This window comes from Euprymna scolopes, chromosome 44 (genome assembly GCF_053919585.1).
Source record: "Euprymna scolopes isolate OS-2025 chromosome 44, ASM5391958v1, whole genome shotgun sequence".
NCBI lineage: Eukaryota > Metazoa > Mollusca > Cephalopoda > Sepiida > Sepiolidae > Euprymna > Euprymna scolopes.
The window spans coordinates 54,392,164-54,413,512 of record NC_136525.1 but is presented as its reverse complement, the minus strand read 5'-3'; the positions used below and the strand labels follow the sequence as shown (position 1 = coordinate 54,413,512).

The window sequence follows — 21,349 nt, the reverse complement described above, 5'->3', positions numbered from 1 at the left end:
GACAAAACAGATGTCACGTCTTCTTCTTCTTGCCTGAAGATCGCCAACAATATTCTTTTTTTACATATATTTTTTAAAACCATATTGTCTAATACGGTTGGTATATTACTTTTATAAATATATATATACACATATATATTTATAAAGTCATATATTTTCGAGAATTCCCCAGTCTTCACAACATGATGGTGTTGAAATTGCTTTTACTGTGTACGTATATATTTATTTACTTACCATATATTGAAGATTATATAATTAAACTTAATTAAAAAAATATATATATATTTGTGATGTACAAACCCGTCACAAAACGAAAATGTCGCATTCCAAAAATCACGTAAATTGATCAAGTAAGTTTATATCGGTTTTTATTTAGAATTCAACCAAATTTTAAAATAAAATAAAACTACAGAAAAATTTACGTACCCATCGCGGAACGGAGGTGTCATATTCCAAAAATCAGGTAGTTTTTCAACTAAGAAAATCAAATTTCATGAGTAAGCCAAAAGGGACTGTCTCGCGTCGCCATCTTGATAAATAGATCAAAACAAAAACAAATAAGCCCACGATAATTAAAACTTGCGAGCTCAGTCTTGTAATGCTACCGATTTCTCATTTAACTTTGAAATCGTTTAAAATGATTTTCTGTAGAGAAAAATAAAACTACTTGATCAATTTACGTGATTTTTGGAACATGACATTTCCGTTCCGTAACGAATGCGTACACCATAAAGTTTTCTGTTTTTTCTTTTTCTTTTTTTTTTTTTTAATTTGGTGGAATTCTAACTAAGAACCCCTCCCTCCCTCCTCTCCAAAAAAACAGAAAACAAACAAACAAACAAAAAAAAAAACGATTCTATTTATTTATTTATTTATTTATTTATTTATTTTATCATACGTCAATATTCGAATACTCGGAAGAAATTAAGGAAAAAAAAATAAATAAATAAAAAAAAAATGAAAATTTAAGATTTTAGCGCGGGGATCATTTTACTATATAAATTTAATGTAAAAATGATTACCCAGTTTTTTTTTTATCATACCGCATAGGACAGAACGAGTATCTATTTTTTTTTTTTTTTTTTTTTTTTTTTTTTTTTTTTGTATTTCCAAAATGACCGTCATTTTAAAACGTATTATTTTTTTCTCTTTTGGAACTATTACTATATTGTGTTTGAATTATTTGGACAACTGTTCCAGAGTTATTTTCACAGCGTTTCGGCCGATGTAACCTCCTACCTTCTTTAGGTGCATTTTGTCGAACTTGGGAAACTTGTAGTTGAATTCGAGTATCTTTATTTTATTTATTTTTTAAATTTTTGTATTGCCCTCCGGACTTAAGGTTAGTGCCGTGGAGGGTGTATTTTTCTTTTTCTCCTTCTCCCTCCATATGTTTTTTTTTTTTTTTTTTTTTTAAAAGAAAACAGGACTTAAAAAAACATATGCTCTTCATTTACCGCAATGTCAACCCTAAGTTTGCGGTGATAAAATGTTGCCATGAATTTCTAAATTCTTTTGTCTTGAGACTAGAAAAATCTATAATTAGTTGTTTGTATCGCTGGCGGCCATGTTATCTTTTTTTTTTTTTAAATTTATTTTTTACACTAAAAATATTTTGGTACAAGTCCACAGTGCTGTCTAATAATAATAATAATGAATCTTCATGATGTATGTACCCGTCACGAAATGAAAATATCATATTCCAAAAATTACGTAAAATGATCAAGTAGATTTTTTTTTTATTTTAAACTAAAAAAAAATCCAATTTTATGAGGAAGTGAGACGGTTGTATTGATCGGCCATATTTAATGAAGGGAGACAACTCAATTCGAACTACCAGCGCTTTGTAATGGCTACGATATACTATTAATCGCCAAAAATATATTTTAAAAGATATTCTATGTAAAAAAAAAAACAACTACTTATCAAATTGACATGATTTTTGGAATACGACATTTTTGTCCCGGGACAAGTATGTACACCATAAAAATTTTTCTGTATTTTTTTTATAATTAGGTTGAACTCTGGATTTATATTAATATTTTTACTTAAAAAAATATGGCAAAAGTGCAGTATAGTTAACAATTGCGAAATCAGAAACAAACAAAATGATACAACAAATAACTGTTACCAAATGCAATGAATTTAAATATTCTATCGACCTGAATAGTTGTAAACTTTTGAAACTATAAGTTTGTTTCATTATTTTCATTTAAAATATTTTGTTAAGCAAATCTGATCGTTGATTTTTTTTTTTTTTTTTTTTTTTTTTTTTTTTTCCTTCTTTGACGTTGTCGCTAATTTCAGGCTTAAAAGATAGTTAAAAAAAAAATAGGGTTAGTGGTAGCGTAACTTTAAGTCCAGTGGTGGTTTCTAGATGGTTCAAACAAATCGGTAATACCTGGTGTGGTGCTAGCTCTGATCGAGCAATGCCAGATTCCTCCAAAGGAGGAAGTGTACAGGGAAATATCAAATTCACAAGCAGATCCTCGTCATTTGTATATAACGGTCAGGGGAAGATGACATATAGCGCTAAACATTCCCAGCTGGTACTGGTCAGGCACCACATTGCTTAACTATCTGACAAGAATTGGTGTGTCAGTGTGATTATGAATTGATATAATTTTTTGTTCTTTTTTTTTTCATTTTTTTTTTCACTTTTTTCTTTATTTTTTCCTTTTTTCCTTTTTTTTTTCCTTTATTTTCCTTTCTTTTTTCTATTTTTCTTTTTTCTATTTTTCTTTTTTCTATTTTTCCATTTTTCTTTTTTCCCATTTTTCCTTTTACCCTGTTTTTCCTTTTTCTTTTTCTTTCTTTTCCTTTTTTCCCTTTTTTCTTTTTCCTTTCCTTTTTCTTTTTCCTTTCCTTTTTCTTTTTCCTTTCCTTTTTCTTTTTCCTTTCCTTTTTCTTTTTCCTTTCCTTTTTCTTTTTCTTTTCTTTTTCTATTTTCTTTTAATTTTTTTTCCTTTTTCTTTTCTTTTTCATTTTTTGTTATTCATATTTCTTTGTTTTTCTTTTTCCATTTTTTCTTTTTCCTTTTTCTCTTTTTCCTTTTATTCCGTTTTCCCTTTTTTCTTTCTCCCCTTTTTTCCATTTTTCCGTTTCCCCTTTTCTCTCTCTTTTTTCTCTTTTTCTAATTTCTATTTGTCCTTTTTTTTTCCTTTTTTCGCGTTTCTCTTTTTTCTTATTTTAAAAAAAAATTTTTCTTTCACTTTTCTTGTTTTTCTTTTTTCTTTTTTTCATTTCTTTTAAATGTAGAATTAGAGTAAAACAAAAAAATCTTCAGAAAAATGGCATAAATAACTCTGTTTCAATATTAAAACTTTAAAGATAAAAAAAAAATATAGCTGACATCTCGACTCGAACGCGCAATCAATCTTACGCTGCTACTGTACTGACTGGTCTATGATCACGTGAGCGAAATTAGGTTGTTTTTTTTAAATATTTAAACTAATTCCAGAAAGAACGTTTTTTGTGCATACGTGTATAGCTAAATCGTCATGAGGGAACGATTTTTTGCTACCCCTCCCTGTAGAAAAGTGTCCAGTCGAGGATGAAGGAATTAATGTTCTTACACAATTTTTTGATATTTGTTGCCCGAAGGGTCGAGCTTCAAAACGATACCGATCTCGTGAAAATCTGTCGCCTCTGTCAAAAGTTTTTTTGAGACATACATACATACATACATACATACATACATTTAAACAGAAAGGTGAGGTTTATATTATAGACTAGCCTGGGTACCCGGAGTTGCCCGGGTGTTTGGAGGTGCGTGTTGAGCAAAATAAAAAAAAGTTGTAGGCAGGCAGGCTCGAACTTGTGACGCAAAGGCGGAAAAGAAAGTGGAGGTGTGTGTAAGGGTGTTAGTTGAGCAAAAAAAAAAAGAAGGAAAATTGCGAATGCAAAAAAAAAAAAAAAAAAAAATTGGAGTAGTAAGCTGGCTTGAACCTGTGATGTGCCAGAAGAAGAAGAGGTAAAAAAAAACCCCAAAAATTGTCTTACCGATGTGACTACCGTGGTTGTGACGTCACGGGCGGTCGAAATAACACCTTTTAAGCGACGTTGTGAACGCGAGGGTCGAATGACTTGCAAAAAATGTCAACAAAGAAATCGACCCTCACTGCAGAAAACTGGCCAGTTGAGGGTGAAGGAATTAATATTTTTGACCAATTTTTCGATATTTGTCATCCGAAGGGTCGAGTTTCAAAAGGATACCGATTTCGTGAAAATCCGTCACCTCCGTCAAAAATTTTAGGCAGACATACAAACATACATACATACATACATACATTTAAACAGATTTTTGCCCTTTATATTAGAGAAGATGACTCAATAAGAATTTATTTACATTAGACTTGAAAACGACCCAGTTATAATTAGCTGGGAAAGCAGCCTCACGATATTGTGTTGCATGGATGGACAGTTCTAAGAAAGAAACTCTGCTCATGGAATTTTCATTCAATTTTAGGTACTGGCAAAGAGTAAGGGAAATTGTTGACACTTGTTATAGCTAGACAAGTACTTGTTGCAAAAGTTGTCGGGGAGAAGCATAGATTGGAGCTCAGTCGAGCACCTACCATAAAAGTAACAATAGAGCAAAGATAGACTCACAACGTCTCTTCTGTGAGAAAGTAGGAAGGTGAAAAGACCTGCTAGATTTCGAAGACGGTTTTGTATCCTGTCAAGACTGTGTAGTGACAGATCGTGTGCGTCTGTTTGTTTGTTAATGTGTGCGTGCGTGTGAGTTGAGAGGGATTTTGCAGAGGGAAGGGCCCAACAGATCCGTAGACTTGGGTCAACTGGGTTTCACTGGTTTATTGAAGAAAAATCTGGCTTTTTAAAGGATTTGGATAACTCCCAGAACCACCCTCGATATCAATATATATAAAAGCGGAAATATGTGTTAGTGTGTGTGTGTGTGTGCATTTTTTTCTGTGTGTCTGCCAAAGGCTTTTTCCGCCGGGCTTCTTGGTCAGGTCACTCCTTTTTAAAACTTTTTATATACCCCCTAGATAATAATATCTACCAGTTATGACCAAAGGGTTCGTCTATCATTAATTTGCTCGATTTTTACGCGCTATTTTCGAGATATTTTTTTGATCGACGCATCTTCGTTACGCTTTTCAGGATAAAAAATGTGCATGCGGGGGCAGGGGGAAACAGAAACTGGCTTTTTTCCCCTTTCATGTCAAGACTTCGGGTTCAAGCCTACCTTCGTACTAAAACTTTTTTGTTCTTTTGCACCTCCAAACACCCGACCAACGTTTTTTTTTTTAAACACTTTTGTTTTGATCTACCCCCCCCAACACACACACACCATGCCGGGTACTGCCGCTAGTGTATATATATTAAAGGCAAAAGTGGCGCGCGCATTTTTGTATGTCCAAGAAAGGCTTTTTTTTTTTTTTTTTTTTTTTTTTTTTAGGGTGCTCTCGAGGGGATTACTATTTTAAGAACTTTTTATATACTCCCTAGATTATAATATCTACGATTTACGAACGCACGTCGTCTCTACATTTATTTTGATCCGACTTTTATAAAATTCCCTCTATTCTGTCCTTTCGCATGTTTGTTCGTCTTTTTCGTGTTAAAGTGAAACTAATTGGCCAGGAACGTTTGAAAGCAATTAGCTTTGATCAATGTTGGGAAAACCCTTCATATCAAACAATTGCTATTCATTTGAGAGTTCCCCCTTTTTCTGGGTAGTTTGGTTTCCCCATGAGGAAACAAATGAAACGGCGCAAAGCTGAACTGGCCTTTAACTAACGTTCATTTCTGCGCCTGTGTGAACTCCTTCACTTAGCAAGCAAACGTTTTGATTTACATCGATAATTTTGGACGCTTTTCGCTTCCTATTGCATTTTAGCGTAAGACGTCAGCTTTTCTTTCACTTTCTTTTCCGCCTTCGCGTCACGGGTTCGAGCCTGCTTGCCTACAAACACATTTTTTTTTCCAAACACCCAGGCAATGCCAGGCACCTCCGCTGGTTTAAAAAAAATTCAAAAATTTTTCTGATTGGTCCAAAATATAATTATTTGTTTTTATTCAAGATACTGCATGTGCAAGAGCTGCTAAAAACAGCCTATCCTGCCTTGACAGAGTACAAAATAGACTTCATGGCCTAGTGGGAGATGTCCTTTCCTCTTCCCTGCAACCTCTCTCCCATAGAAGAGATGTTGCAAGCCTGTCTTTGTTTTATCGTTACTTCTATAGCAAGTGCTCATCTGAGCTCCAATCTCTGTTCCCCCCCCCTCGCCAATCTTTCACGAAAAACATCCCCCCCAGCTGAAACCACTATCAATAATTTTCCCCATTCTTTATCTGCGCCTAAATCAAAACGTAGATTCCATGAACAAAGCTTATTTCTTAGAAGTGCACGCCTGTGGAACTCTCTTCCGTTTGCCTGTTTTCCACCTGACTACAACTTGGATGTCTTCAAGTCCAACATAAACAAACACCTGACAAACCGCCCCCTTAAGTAAGACACTCTATCAAATCTCCAATACTAATGATTACTATGATATCGTCCCATTGATTACTGTACACGCAATAACCCTTATCCCTGAGTGGCCTCCGGGCCTTGATAAGTGGTGACTTCTATTTGATTTTGTAGCAGTCGATGTGTAAACATCGGTCACTACACTTCTCTCCAGATGTGGCAACAATATTCCATCTTAGGGCGTATTTGGCTCTTATAAGGGTAGAGGATTGCGTTAGGAATGAAATACTTTCTGGGGCAGCGGAATGATCCAACCATTTCTTTTCCACTGATTAAGCACTATTTTATTTATTTTATTTTTTTACATTGTAGTCACCACTTACCAAGGCCCAGAAGCCACTCGGGGATAAGGGTTATTGCGTGTACAGTAATCAATGGGGTAGTATCGTAGTAATCATTAGTATTGGAAATTTGATAGTGTCTTCCTTAAGGGGGCGGGTTATCAGGAATTTGTTTATGTTGGACTTGAAGACATCCAAGTTGTAGTCAGGTGGGAAACAGATAAACGGAAGAGAGTTCCATAGGCGTGCACTTCTAAGAAAGGAACTTTGTTCATGGAATCTATGTTTTAATTTAGGCACAGATAAAGAATGGGGAAAATTATTGACAGTGGTTACAGCTAGACAGGTGTTTTTTGCGAAAGATTGGCAAGGGGGGACCAGAGATTGGAGCTCAGACGAGCACTTGCCATGGAAATAACAATAAAACAAAGACAGGCTCGCGACGTCTCTTCTGTGGGAGAGAAGTTGCAGGGAAGAGAAAAGGGCGTCCCTAACTAGGCCACAAAGTCTATTTTGTACTCTGTCAAGGCAGGATAGGCTGTTTTTAGCGGCTCCTACCCAGATGTGGCAGCAGTTGGACGTATTCCTTGGATTTCAATTATTTTAAGAGCACGTAAGCTGATGATGCTCCAATTTTTAGACATTTGATTCCTTGGAGAGGCATAGGTTGCAAACCGTCAATTATGGGGGAGGGCTACAAAAAAAGAAAGGCTGACTTTCAACAGCATTCAATTCCGTCTCAGAGAATGAAAAGAATTTTTTTTTTTTTAATGCGGAAATCAATAGTTGCGAAATGTATTCTTGCATTGCAACATCTATAAATGATGAGGATGAAGACGTTTGCTATAGAGGAGATGAAGGCCGAGGAGGAGGTAAGAGATGAGAGAAAATGAATTGATTCTTTATTTAACTGATGCGGAAAGAAAATAAAGAATTATTTTAACGAGGGAAATTTTTTTTTTTTTTTCTATTACAGAAGATGAAAGTTTGAAAATTGGGCAGTTTTTGAAAAAAATCCGTCGTTCAAATTTTATTTCTTACTAGCAGGCTGTCTGGCGTTGCCTGGTTGTAAAATGCGCATAAATATTATATTCTAAATTCATACAGAAACTGAAGACCTGTGCATGCGAGTAGCATGTTTTTTTTTTCTAAACAGTTCATTTGTTGTAAGGTAAAAAAAAAAAATATAAATAAGTAAATACTCAAGCTGAGATTGAAACCCAAACCTAAAGACAGTGAGTCAAATACGATAACTATTAGGCCAGCTTGACACAATCGTTAAAAAGTGTTTTCGAAAATGGAGTAATGTTGTCACATCTAGGTATAATCTGCTTGGCGAGCCCTATCCAGCCTTGATAGAGTTTAAAACTGGCTTTGAAACCTAAAAACAGCCTATCCTGCCTTGACAGAGTACAAAATAGACTTTGTGGCTTAGTGGGGGATACCCTTTTCTCTATCCTGCAATCTCTCTCCCACAGAAGAGATGTTGCGAGCCTATCCTTGTTTTATCGTTATTTCCATGGCAGGTGCTCGTCTGAACTCCAATCTCTGGTCCCCCCCTCGCCAATCTTTCACGAAAAACACCCGTCTAGCTGAATCCACTGTGAAAAATTTCCCCCACTCTTTATCTGTGCCTAAATCAAAACGTGGATTCCATGAACAAAGCTTCTTTCTTAAAAGTGCACGCCTGTGGAACTCTGTTCCGTCTGCCTGCTTCCCACCGGATTACAACTTGGATGTGTTCATGTCCAACGTTAACAAATTCCTAATGAACCGCCCCCTTAAGTAAACACTTCATCAAATCTCCACACTAACGTAATGTACTTGCAATAACCCTAATCCCTGAGTAGCTTCTGGGCCTAGATAAGTGGTGATCACTGTGTAAAAAAAAAAAAAAAAATAGTGCGTGATGCCCTTTTCTCTTCCCTGCAACCTATTTCCCACAGAAAAGATTTTGCGAGCCTGTCTCTGCTCTATCATTATTTTCATGGCAAATGCTTGATTAAACTCCAGTCTTCGGAAAAATTTCACAAAAAAAAAACCCACTCGACTAGCTACAACCACTATAATCGATTTCCTCTACTCTCTAATTGTGCTTAGATCTAAACGCAGATTCCATGAACAAAGTTTCTTTCCCAGAACTGCCCTCCTTTGGAACACTGTTCCGCTGGCCTGCATCCCAGTTGAATCCAACGTAGTAGCCTTCAAGTCCAATGTAAACAAGTTCTTGTTGAGCCATCCCCATAAATAATCAAATTCTACCCACATTACACCATTAACGATTACCACCTTACCTTCATTACCCTTATCCTCGAGTGGCTTTCGAGCCTGGAGAAGAGCTAACTCGCACGCAAAAAAAGTATATAGAAATAAATAAAATTTAGAAACGATTGAAATTGGTTTTTACCTTTTTTTTTTTTACATGGGGGTCACCACTTGTCAAGGCCCGGAAGCCACTCAGGGTTATTGCATGTACAGTAATCAGTAGGACAGTATCGTAGTAAGCGCTGGTATTGGAATTTGATAAAGTGTGAGATAAACGGAGATGGCTAATTACACGTGTAATTACACGAAACCGCGATATTGTTGCCGCGTTAAGATAATTAGCAAAGCGTCTATTTTTCTCTGCTCGTTTGTCGTATTGAATGAATTTTCCGTAAACTCAATCTTTTGCAATTAAGAAAGACTCGTAATTATAGTTCTGTGGTGGCAACAAGAACTCTCTAGTTTTCCAAATCTCTGTCTTATTTTTGATTCGCAGGGAGACCCGACGTTGCTCAGGACTGCGTGAAGATCTTACATTGTGGAAAGCTTTTTCATCGGTTTTCATCCAGAAAGAAAGGCTGCTAAGGGGTAAAAATTTTAAAAAATTGGTACGTGGGGGTTCATCGAATTTTTAAATGTTTGTCAGCTGCGTGAATGGTTAACATTACAGCTTTCTTATGTCAAGAATAAATAGGTTTGAAAACGCTTTTTAAAGATCATGTCAAGCTGGTCTAATGGTTATCGTAATCGACTCATTGTCAGCTGTTTCACAAATGCACATGCATGAATGGTTAACATTACAGCTTTCTTATGTTAAGAATAAATAGGTTTGAAAACGCTTTTTAAAGATCATGTAAAGCTGGTCCAATGGTTATCGTAATCGACTCATTGTCAGCTGTTTCAGAAATGCACATGCGTGAATGGTTAACATTACAGCTTTCTTATGTTAAGAATAAATAGGTTTGAAAACGCTTTTTAAAGATCATGTAAAGCTGGTCCAATGGTTATCGTAATCGACTCATTGTCAGCTGTTTCAGAAATGCACATGCGTGAATGGTTAACATTACAGCTTTCTTATGTTAAGAATAAATAGGTTTGAAAACGCTTTTTAAAGATCATGTAAAGCTGGTCCAATGGTTATCGTAATCGACTCATTGTCAGCTGTTTCAGAAATGTACATGCGTGAATGGTTAACATTACAGCTTTCTTATGTTAAGAATAAATAGGTTTGAAAACGCTTTTTAAAGATCATGTCAAGCTGGTCCAATGGTTATCGTAATCGACTCATTGTCAGCTGTTTCAGAAATGCACATGCGTGAATGGTTAACATTACAGCTTTCTTATGTTAAGAATAAATAGGTTTGAAAACGCTTTTTAAAGATCATGTAAAGCTGGTCCAATGGTTATCGTAATCGACTCATTGTCAGCTGTTTCAGAAATGCACATGCGTGAATGGTTAACATTACAGCTTTCTTATGTTAAGAATAAATAGGTTTGAAAACGCTTTTTAAAGATCATGTCAAGCTGGTCTAATGGTTATCGTAATCGACTCATTGTCAGCTGTTTCACAAATGCACATGTGTGAATGGTTAACATTACAGCTTTCTTATGTTAAGAATAAATAGGTTTGAAAACGCTTTTTAAAGATCATGTCAAGCTGGTCCAATGGTTATCGTAATCGACTCATTGTCAGCTGTTTCAGAAATGCACATGCGTGAATGGTTAACATTACAGCTTTCTTATGTTAAGAATAAATAGGTTTGAAAACGCTTTTTAAAGATCATGTCAAGCTGGTCCAATGGTTATCGTAATCGACTCATTGTCAGCTGTTTCAGAAATGCACATGCGTGAATGGTTAACATTACAGCTTTCTTATGTTAAGAATAAATAGGTTTGAAAACGCTTTTTAAAGATCATGTCAAGCTGGTCTAATGGTTATCGTAATCGACTCATTGTCAGCTGTTTCAGAAATGCACATGCGTGAATGGTTAACATTACAGCTTTCTTATGTTAAGAATAAATAGGTTTGAAAACGCTTTTTAAAGATCATGTCAAGCTGGTCTAATGGTTATCGTAATCGACTCATTGTCAGCTGTTTCAGAAATGCACATGCGTGAATGGTTAACATTACAGCTTTCTTATGTTAAGAATAAATAGGTTTGAAAACGCTTTTTAAAGATCATGTCAAGCTGGTCTAATGGTTATCGTAATCGACTCATTGTCAGCTGTTTCAGAAATGCACATGCGTGAATGGTTAACATTACAGCTTTCTTATGTTAAGAATAAATAGGTTTGAAAACGCTTTTTAAAGATCATGTCAAGCTGGTCCAATGGTTATCGTAATCGACTCATTGTCAGCTGTTTCAGAAATGCACATGCGTGAATGGTTAACATTACAGCTTTCTTATGTTAAGAATAAATAGGTTTGAAAACGCTTTTTAAAGATCATGTCAAGCTGGTCTAATGGTTATCGTAATCGACTCATTGTCAGCTGTTTCAGAAATGCACATGCATGAATGGTTAACATTACAGCTTTCTTATGTTAAGAATAAATAGGTTTGAAAACGCTTTTTAAAGATCATGTCAAGCTGGTCTAATGGTTATCGTAATCGACTCATTGTCAGCTGTTTCAGAAATGCACATGCGTGAATGGTTAACATTACAGCTTTCTTATGTTAAGAATAAATAGGTTTGAAAACGCTTTTTAAAGATCATGTCAAGCTGGTCTAATGGTTATCGTAATCGACTCATTGTCAGCTGTTTCAGAAATGCACATGCGTGAATGGTTAACATTACAGCTTTCTTATGTTAAGAATAAATAGGTTTGAAAACGCTTTTTAAAGATCATGTCAAGCTGGTCTAATGGTTATCGTAATCGACTCATTGTCAGCTGTTTCAGAAATGCACATGCGTGAATGGTTAACATTACAGCTTTCTTATGTTAAGAATAAATAGGTTTGAAAACGCTTTTTAAAGATCATGTAAAGCTGGTCCAATGGTTATCGTAATCGACTCATTGTCAGCTGTTTCAGAAATGCACATGCGTGAATGGTTAACATTACAGCTTTCTTATGTTAAGAATAAATAGGTTTGAAAACGCTTTTTAAAGATCATGTAAAGCTGGTCCAATGGTTATCGTAATCGACTCATTGTCAGCTGTTTCAGAAATGCACATGCGTTAATGGTTAACATTACAGCTTTCTTATGTTAAGAATAAATAGGTTTGAAAACGCTTTTTAAAGATCATGTCAAGCTGGTCCAATGGTTATCGTAATCGACTCATTGTCAGCTGTTTCAGAAATGCACATGCGTGAATGGTTAACATTACAGCTTTCTTATGTTAAGAATAAATAGGTTTGAAAACGCTTTTTAAAGATCATGTAAAGCTGGTCCAATGGTTATCGTAATCGACTCATTGTCAGCTGTTTCAGAAATGCACATGCGTTAATGGTTAACATTACAGCTTTCTTATGTTAAGAATAAATAGGTTTGAAAACGCTTTTTAAAGATCATGTAAAGCTGGTCCAATGGTTATCGTAATCGACTCATTGTCAGCTGTTTCAGAAATGCACATGTGTGAATGGTTAACATTACAGCTTTCTTATGTTAAGAATAAATAGGTTTGAAAACGCTTTTTAAAGATCATGTCAAGCTGGTCTAATGGTTATCGTAATCGACTCATTGTCAGCTGTTTCAGAAATGCACATGCGTGAATGGTTAACATTACAGCTTTCTTATGTTAAGAATAAATAGGTTTGAAAACGCTTTTTAAAGATCATGTCAAGCTGGTCTAATGGTTATCGTAATCGACTCATTGTCAGCTGTTTCAGAAATGCACATGCGTGAATGGTTAACATTACAGCTTTCTTATGTTAAGAATAAATAGGTTTGAAAACGCTTTTTAAAGATCATGTCAAGCTGGTCTAATGGTTATCGTAATCGACTCATTGTCAGCTGTTTCAGAAATGCACATGCGTGAATGGTTAACATTACAGCTTTCTTATGTTAAGAATAAATAGGTTTGAAAACGGTTTTTAAAGATCAAGTAAAGCTGGTCCAATGGTTATCGTAATCGACTCATTGTCAGCTGTTTCACAAATGCACATGTGTGAATGGTTAACATTACAGCTTTCTTATGTTAAGAATAAATAGGTTTGAAAACGCTTTTTAAAGATCATGTCAAGCTGGTCCAATGGTTATCGTAATCGACTCATTGTCAGCTGTTTCAGAAATGCACATGCGTTAATGGTTAACATTACAGCTTTCTTATGTTAAGAATAAATAGGTTTGAAAACGCTTTTTAAAGATCATGTAAAGCTGGTCCAATGGTTATCGTAATCGACTCATTGTCAGCTGTTTCAGAAATGCACATGTGTGAATGGTTAACATTACAGCTTTCTTATGTAAAGAATAAATAGGTTTGAAAACGCTTTTTAAAGATCATGTAAAGCTGGTCCAATGGTTATCGTAATCGACTCATTGTCAGCTGTTTCAGAAATGCACATGTGTGAATGGTTAACATTACAGCTTTCTTATGTTAAGAATAAATAGGTTTGAAAACGCTTTTTAAAGATCATGTCAAGCTGGTCTAATGGTTATCGTAATCGACTCATTGTCAGCTGTTTCAGAAATGCACATGCGTGAATGGTTAACATTACAGCTTTCTTATGTTAAGAATAAATAGGTTTGAAAACGCTTTTTAAAGATCATGTCAAGCTGGTCTAATGGTTATCGTAATCGACTCATTGTCAGCTGTTTCAGAAATGCACATGCGTGAATGGTTAACATTACAGCTTTCTTATGTTAAGAATAAATAGGTTTGAAAACGCTTTTTTAAGATCATGTCAAGCTGGTCTAATGGTTATCGTAATCGACTCATTGTCTTGAGGGTTTGGTTTCAATCTGAGTATTTTTTTTGTCCTTACAAGAAATGAACTATTTAGAAAAAACATAATACTTGCGTGTACACGTCTCAGTTTTTTTCGATTTTTTTCTTTTACTTCATTTTTTAAAGGAATTTAACGTTACGTTTAATAGCTACAATTTTTCTGTTGGGCAACGTTGGGTGGCCTGCTAGTAATATATTTTAACCCCCCCCTCTCTTTGGTAGAGCACTGTCGTAAACAATCTCACCCGCTACTTAATTGGCTGAAAATGCGAAGCTCGTTGTTTCTTTGTTTATGAACATGCGATTTGAGCACTACAAAGGTGGTGGTGGGTGTCTATTTAAATAGACATTCCAACGAGTTATTTACGGGCGTCAATTCCATGGTCGAGTGGGAGAACTGCCGACTGTCAACACGACGGTTCTAGGTTCAATCCTTGGCTTGGGAGAGATGCTAGTCTAGCGGCACTGATAAGTTGTGATACAACGAAACAGGACTGTATGTCGATGACTACAAATATATATATATATATTCAATCACGTCTGATTGAACACAATTAAGTTCTTCTTTTTTTCTAATTTTATTGGATAACTTTTCAATTCGCCAAGCGGTACTTTTTTATTTTGGCTGGCATGTTGTATATTATGGCGTCCAGTAGTTGTTATTTGGTCATATTCTTCTCAAGTGCTTTCAATCGGTGCAACAACTTCTGAGTGCCATATTATACAGCATGCCAGCTAAAATGAAAATGTGCTGCTCGGCGAATTGAAAAGATATCCAACAAAATCGGAAAATCAAAGAAATCTGTTGTGTTCAATCAGACGTGCTTTAATAATGACTTGTTGTCAATATATATATATATATATATATATATATATATATATATATATATATATATATATATATATATAGTGCTGTCAAAAAGAAAGTCCGCACTTGTCATTTTAATTTAGTAAATTTTTGAAATTATTATTAAACTAAGATACTTCAATTAAAAGTCAAATATGAACAGGTAAAATTATCTAAAATATAAATCTCACTTGTCTGATTAAATGTATGTATGTCTCGCAAAAACTTTCGACAGAGGCAATGGATTTTCACAAGATCAGTATCATTTTGAAGCTCGACCCTTCGGATGACAAATATCGAAAAATTGGCCGAGACATTAATTCCTTCACCCTAAACTCGGCCGTTGTGTACAAGGAGGGGTCGATTTTTTTTCGCCGACATTTTAGCAAGTCATCGTCATTGTTGGATTGACTTTGGTTAATTTCAACACTTTTGACTTCCGGTCGTGTCATGGAGACATTGGCTAAGATGTCAGACTTTCTTTCACTTTCTTTTACAACTTTGTGGCACGGGTTCGAGCTAGCCTCCCTACTACCATTTTTTTTTTTTTTCTCTCTAAACACACACCTCCAAACAGCCGGGCAACGCTGGGCACCCAGGCTAGTAGAGGAATAAAATGCAAATTAGATGAGGTATAGGTTGTTTAAACAGTTAACATTCAATTTAGCTTATAATTCCGATGCAAAATCTATCTCGGAACACTCCCAGACACATGAAGTACATTTGTGTGAAATTTAAAAACAAAAAATCGGTCCAGCTCTATCATGGGAACAGTAGTCCGAATAATTTTTTTAAAAATTTATTTACAAGGGGATCATAACTTATCAAGGCCTGAAGGCCACTCGAGGATAAGGGTTCATGAATGTAAGGTGGTAGTGTAGTAATCGTTAACAGCGTAGATTGGGTAGAATTTGATTATTTAAGGGGATGGCTCAACGAGAATTTGTTTACATTGGACTTGAAGACTACCATATTGTAATCAGCTGGGAAGCAGGCCAGGAGAACGGTGTTGCACAGGCGGGTAATTCTAGGAAGGAAGCTTTTTTTCATAGAATATGCATTTAGATTTAGACACGGGGAGTAGGGGAAATTGTTGATAGTGGTTGTAGCTAGTCGAGTGTTTTTTTTTTTTTTTTTTTGTGAAAGTTTGACAAGGGGAGACCAAATGAGCATTTGCCATGAAAATAATGATAGAATAAAGACTTGCAATGTCTCTTCTGTGCGAATATTAATGATGCAACTGGAAGGAGCAAATTTTGCTCGTAAATATAATTAAAATATTATGCTTCTAAATCTGCAAGGATCTGTGGCATAGTGGATAAAGTACTTGATGAAAATTTAGTCATAATTAAAACTCTTCTTGAGGTTGAAGGTTCAATCTCCAGTGCGGGCGGAACTCGAAACAATTGTGAAATACTCGGGACTTCTATCTAGTTGTGGCTGATCGAATGAGAGCATGTTACGTCCATGGATTAAAGCGTTCCGTTTTAAATTTTTTGCAGATTTCAGAGTTCAGCAAGATACACCTGAAGAAGGCCGGAGGTTACATCAGCCGAAATGTTGTGAAAATAACACTCAAGATGAGAACAATAGTTTATACAATCTACCTTCTTTATTACAAGCCGGATTAAGAAGAGGCTGCGCTTTTATTCTTTTTGCGGACTGTTATCCTCGTTTTCATAGTTGTTGTTGTTTCACCATGTTTCGACCAACTCATCCTTTGGCCTTCTTCATGTGGTTAACCACAATGGGATAGGAATGCTGAGTCTTGTAATTGTATCCCCAGTAATTACTGCCTTCCATAGTTGTCGTCTTAACACGTTTTAGCCAACTAATCCTCCAGCCTGCTTGGTTAGGATATAAACTGCTATCTTCAGACAATGCTCTCCTGGAACTGTGGATACTCAATGCTTCTATCCACTGTGCCATGGGGCCTGTGGCTCAGTGGAGAGGCGTTCCAGGTGAACATTGTCTGAAGATAGAGGCTACGGATTTTCACAAAATCAGTATCGTTTTGAAGCACGGCCTTTCAGATGACAAATATCGAAAAATTGGCTAAAATCATGTATTTCTTCACCTTCAGCTGGACACTTCTCTACAGGGATGGGTCGTTTTTCCTTTTTTATTCTGATATTTTCGAAAGTCATCCCCTCTATTCGATTGGCTAGCCTTAATTTAAGCCTTCCTCACTTCCCGTTTGGCAATGGGTGCAACAGCAAAGACATCACTTTTTTTTTTCTTTTTTGTTTTTTTTCACAATCTTTTCCATGTTTGCTGTATGGGTTCGAACCTGCCTACTACCACTTTTTTTTTTTTTTCCTCTCAACACGCACCTCCAAACACCCGGGCAACGTCAGGCACCCAGGCTAGTTTATATATATATATATATATATATATATATATATATATATATAAAAGCGAAAATGTGTGTTTGCATATATGTATGTTTATTTGTGTGTTTGTATGCCTCGCAAAAACTTTCCACACGGGTCACGGATTTTCGCCAGATCGGTATCATTTTAAATTTCCAACCTTCACCCGACAAATATCGAAAATTGGCCAAAAACGTTAATTCCTTCACCCTAAAATGATCACTTTTCTACGGAGGGGGGGGGGGATTCAGCAAAAACCGTCCTCTCATGACAATTCTGTAACCTGATTTCCATTAAATATTTGAAAAGTGACACAAGTTCGTCGACATTGTCTTAGCTCAGTTGGTTAGAGCTGGGTCTCATTACCTAAAGGTTTTGGGTTCGAATCGTGGTGTGAGATGTCTTTTTTATTTCTTTTTTTTTTTTTTCGATTTTTAAAAGATTTTAATATTGAAGCAGGGTTATTTAAGCCATTTTTCACGTGTTTTTCAGATTTTTCTGGTATTTTTACTTCGCTTATTCTTAGGTTTTCATTAACAACCCCCACCCCCACCCGACCACACACACCCAAAAACACCCAGGCAACGCCAGGTACCTCCCGCTAGTATATATATAAAGTGAAACTGTATGTTAGTGTGTGTGTGTACTTTTTGTGTATGTCCGCAAAAGGCTTTTCTCGGGGGGGGGGGGGGCTTGGTCGAGCCACTCCATCTTAAAACTTTTTATATACTGTCTAAATAATAATATCCACAAGTTAAGAACGGAGTTGCGTCTATCTTTTAATTTGCCCGACTTTTACATGCTATTTTTGAGATTTTTTTTGATCGCTGCGTCTTTGTTTCGCTTTTCAGTATAAAAAAAGCGAAACTGATTTCCGTATCAGCAGTTCCACGGCACACGGGACGAAAGCAATAAACGTTTGGTCAATGTCGGTTTTCACCGTCATATCAAACAATTGCTTTCATTCCGACACGTTCCCCCTTTCTTAGGGGAGTTGCTTTAAAGTTGGGTAAAAAAAAAAAACCCAACTATCCCGCACTTAACATTAAGTACGGAATTACAATCAGCGCTTTCATTCCCTGTGGCGTCATGTTTGACCTCATTAACTCGCACCTGTCACATAACGTTTAAATCATTTTTATTTCACATATTCTCAGTGCTCTGCCATCTGAGTGTGGCAGTAAGTCCTCAGCCTGTTAACCTCAAGGGTTTGGGTTCTAGCCTGCCTACCAAAACTTTTTACCCCCCCCCCCAACACACACCTACAAACACCCAGGCAACGCCAGGTACCTCCGCTAGTCTAACATATAAAAGGCAAACTGTGCGCGTTTGTATATGTCCGGGAAAGGCTTTTAGTACCTGGTTTCCCGACAAGGTTACTATTTTGGAGAATGTTCCTCATACTCCCTAGGTTATAATGTCTCTGATTCGAAAACGGACGTCGTCTCTATCTTTATTTTGAGTTTAAAAAAAAAAAATCCCTGTTTCCCGATGTGTATTTGTTCCTTTTGTGTATAAAACTAATTCAAGTGAATTAAACCCTCCTGGCCTTCCAGCCGGGACGTCCAGAAAGGCAATCAGCTTTGATCAATGTGGGGGGAAACCCTTCATATCAGACAATTCCTATTCATTTGGACACTACCAGAGCTCCCCCTATTTGATGGGAATTGGTTTTCCCCCAACATCGTGGGGAAACAAGTACGGGGCAGAAAGCTGAAAGCTAAACTGGCCTACAGCCAGACGTTCATTTCTGCACCTGCGTGATTCTCATTTCTTTCTTTTTCATCGCTAAATTTGAACACCTCACATTTCCGCTTAGCTCTAAGGTTTTCTTTCACTTTGTTTTCCGCCTTCGCGTCACAGGTTCGAGCCTGCCTGCCTGCCTACTAACACTTTTTTTTTCTTCTTCACACACTTTTAAACACCCGGGCAACGCCAGACACCCCCGCAAGTCCCATAAGAAAACCGAACAAAACTAATAGGGAATTAATTAAAATGAATGTTTAAGAAAATATGCAAATTAGCTAAATCTTTTGCTAGTGAATGCAATTTTGCAACCCATATATAACAAAGTTTTTATTTTCTTTTTTAAATAAATAGCGAAAAGGGTTTTTAATATGGATATCAATACAGTAAAAAAAAAAAAAAAATTATATATTAGTTTTTCCGGTATGTGAATTCAAGCCGGTTTCACACAAGTCAAACGTGTACGGTAAAATAAATGTGTCATCTAACAAAAGCATCTTTCTTCTTTTGTGTTCTGTCAAATCAACAAATGTTTTTTGTTATAAAAACAAAAACAAAAAAAAAACTTCGTTTAGTGGATCTCTCTCCAATTTCCTGGCATTTTTTTTTTCCTTGTGTCGGGTATCTGGGTCCGTTTTTTTTTTATTTACCTTTTCTGGCTTCTCGTTACTATGAACATCAGGAACTTTCTACGGAAGAAACTATTCTGCTCGACCCTCGGACTTTTAATCCCTTCCACCGTGCAACAAATGACGGATCCCGTACTGGAAGAGGAGAAACACTTCTATCTGCCATGTAAATATTACCCGACATGCTTTTAACACGACCCCGACTTCTGTTTATTGGCTCTCCTTTATGTTTATGTCAAATGTACTCGTGACCCGTTGGGTCACATCCACTATTAATGATATTGTTGTGTGAAAATTGCCATTCATAATTATTGTCAGTATTTTGTAAAAATTTATATATTCTTATTAATTGCATTATTATGAGAAAAAATGAAATTATTATTATTATTATTATTATTATTATTATTATTATTATTATTATTATTATTATTGTTATATAGAAGTATTATTATATAGAAATATTATTATATAGAAGTATTGTTATTATTATTATATAGAAATATTATTATATAGAAGTATTATTATTATTATATAGAAGTATTATTATTATATAGAAATATTATTATTATTATTATATAGAAGTATTATAAAATAGTATTATTATTATTATTATTATATAGAAATATTATTATTATTATTATTAAATAGAATTATTATTATTATATAGAAATATTATTATTATTATTATTATTAAATAGAAGTATTATTATTATATAGAAATATTATTATTATATAGAAGTATTATAAAATATTATTATTATTATTATTATTAGGGCTAGGACAACAGCATATTCTTTTCATTGTTTTGACTCTCGAGTGTGTATCCGTTCATATCTTATATGGCTTTATACAGTGTTCTGGGTCTTGGTTGATTAACTTTGTCGGATATATACTCGAGAGTCAAAACAATGAAATTGTAATTGTGAGCCAAGGGTTGCGCAATCTCCAACCACACTTCTCCTGAATCGGCACTGTTTGAGTCCAGTAGCAAGGGGAAGTCCAGGATGACTGGAAACAATGCCAAGATAAGCGGAGAGCACATACAGCACCTTTAAAGTTTCAAATGGTCACCCATCTGGTAATGGCCAGGCTTATTATTGCTTAACTTTGATGATCTGACGGGAGCCGGTGTGTCAAACGTGATTATGCCATATATATATTATGATTATATGGAAGCGTAATACGGCACAATCACGTTGACGCACCTGTTCTCGCCAGATCACCGAAGTTAAGCAACGTTGAGCATGGCCAGTATAAGATGGGTGACCATTTGGGAAGGCAAGGCGCTGTATGTACTACAAGGTAAAAAATACCAGGTTGAGAAACTTGCGTAATCTGTCCTTCTCTCGAGGGCAGATGGGACTCTCTTAAGCCCTGGTAGGCAACCCATCTAGTGATGGTGTCACCATAAAAAATAGCCTTGATAGCCCTGGCGAAGCATCAAGTATTCAGCTACCGACAAGATTTGAATTACACAATAAACTCATGTAGCAAGTTCAATCTCGGTTCCGGCCGTGCTGAATTGATGGATTATTTTATATGGATGTCTTATTATTTTTATATATGGAAGTATTAGCATCATTATTATTATTATTATTATTATTATTATTATTATTATATTGTCTTATAAGTGTATTATTATATAGAATTATAATTTTTATTATAATTATTATATAGAAGTATTATTATTATTGTCATATAGAATTATTATATAGAATTATGTAGTATTTTATAAGTGTTATTATTAATATTATTGCTATTATTATTATTGTTATTATGTAGAAGTATTATTATTATATGGAAGTATTATTTTATTATTTAT

The 21,349-nt window shown here is 35.4% G+C and overlaps 1 protein-coding gene across 2 annotated transcripts in view; it reads left to right on the top strand.

Moving 5' to 3' along the window:
• LOC145268845 (uncharacterized) overlaps positions 1-21,349 on the top strand; it is a 202,809-nt gene that overhangs the window by 34,221 nt on the left and 147,239 nt on the right. Inside the window, exon 1 of one of the 2 annotated variants that reach the window (XM_080124517.1) lies at positions 91-210. The exons of the other annotated variant lie outside the window; for it this stretch is intronic. Within the exon in view, the coding sequence (XP_079980643.1) occupies positions 183-210 (28 nt within the window). The 5' untranslated portion in view covers positions 91-182. Of the gene's footprint in view, positions 1-90; positions 211-21,349 lie in introns of those variants that run through there. 2 annotated transcript variants of the gene reach the window in all.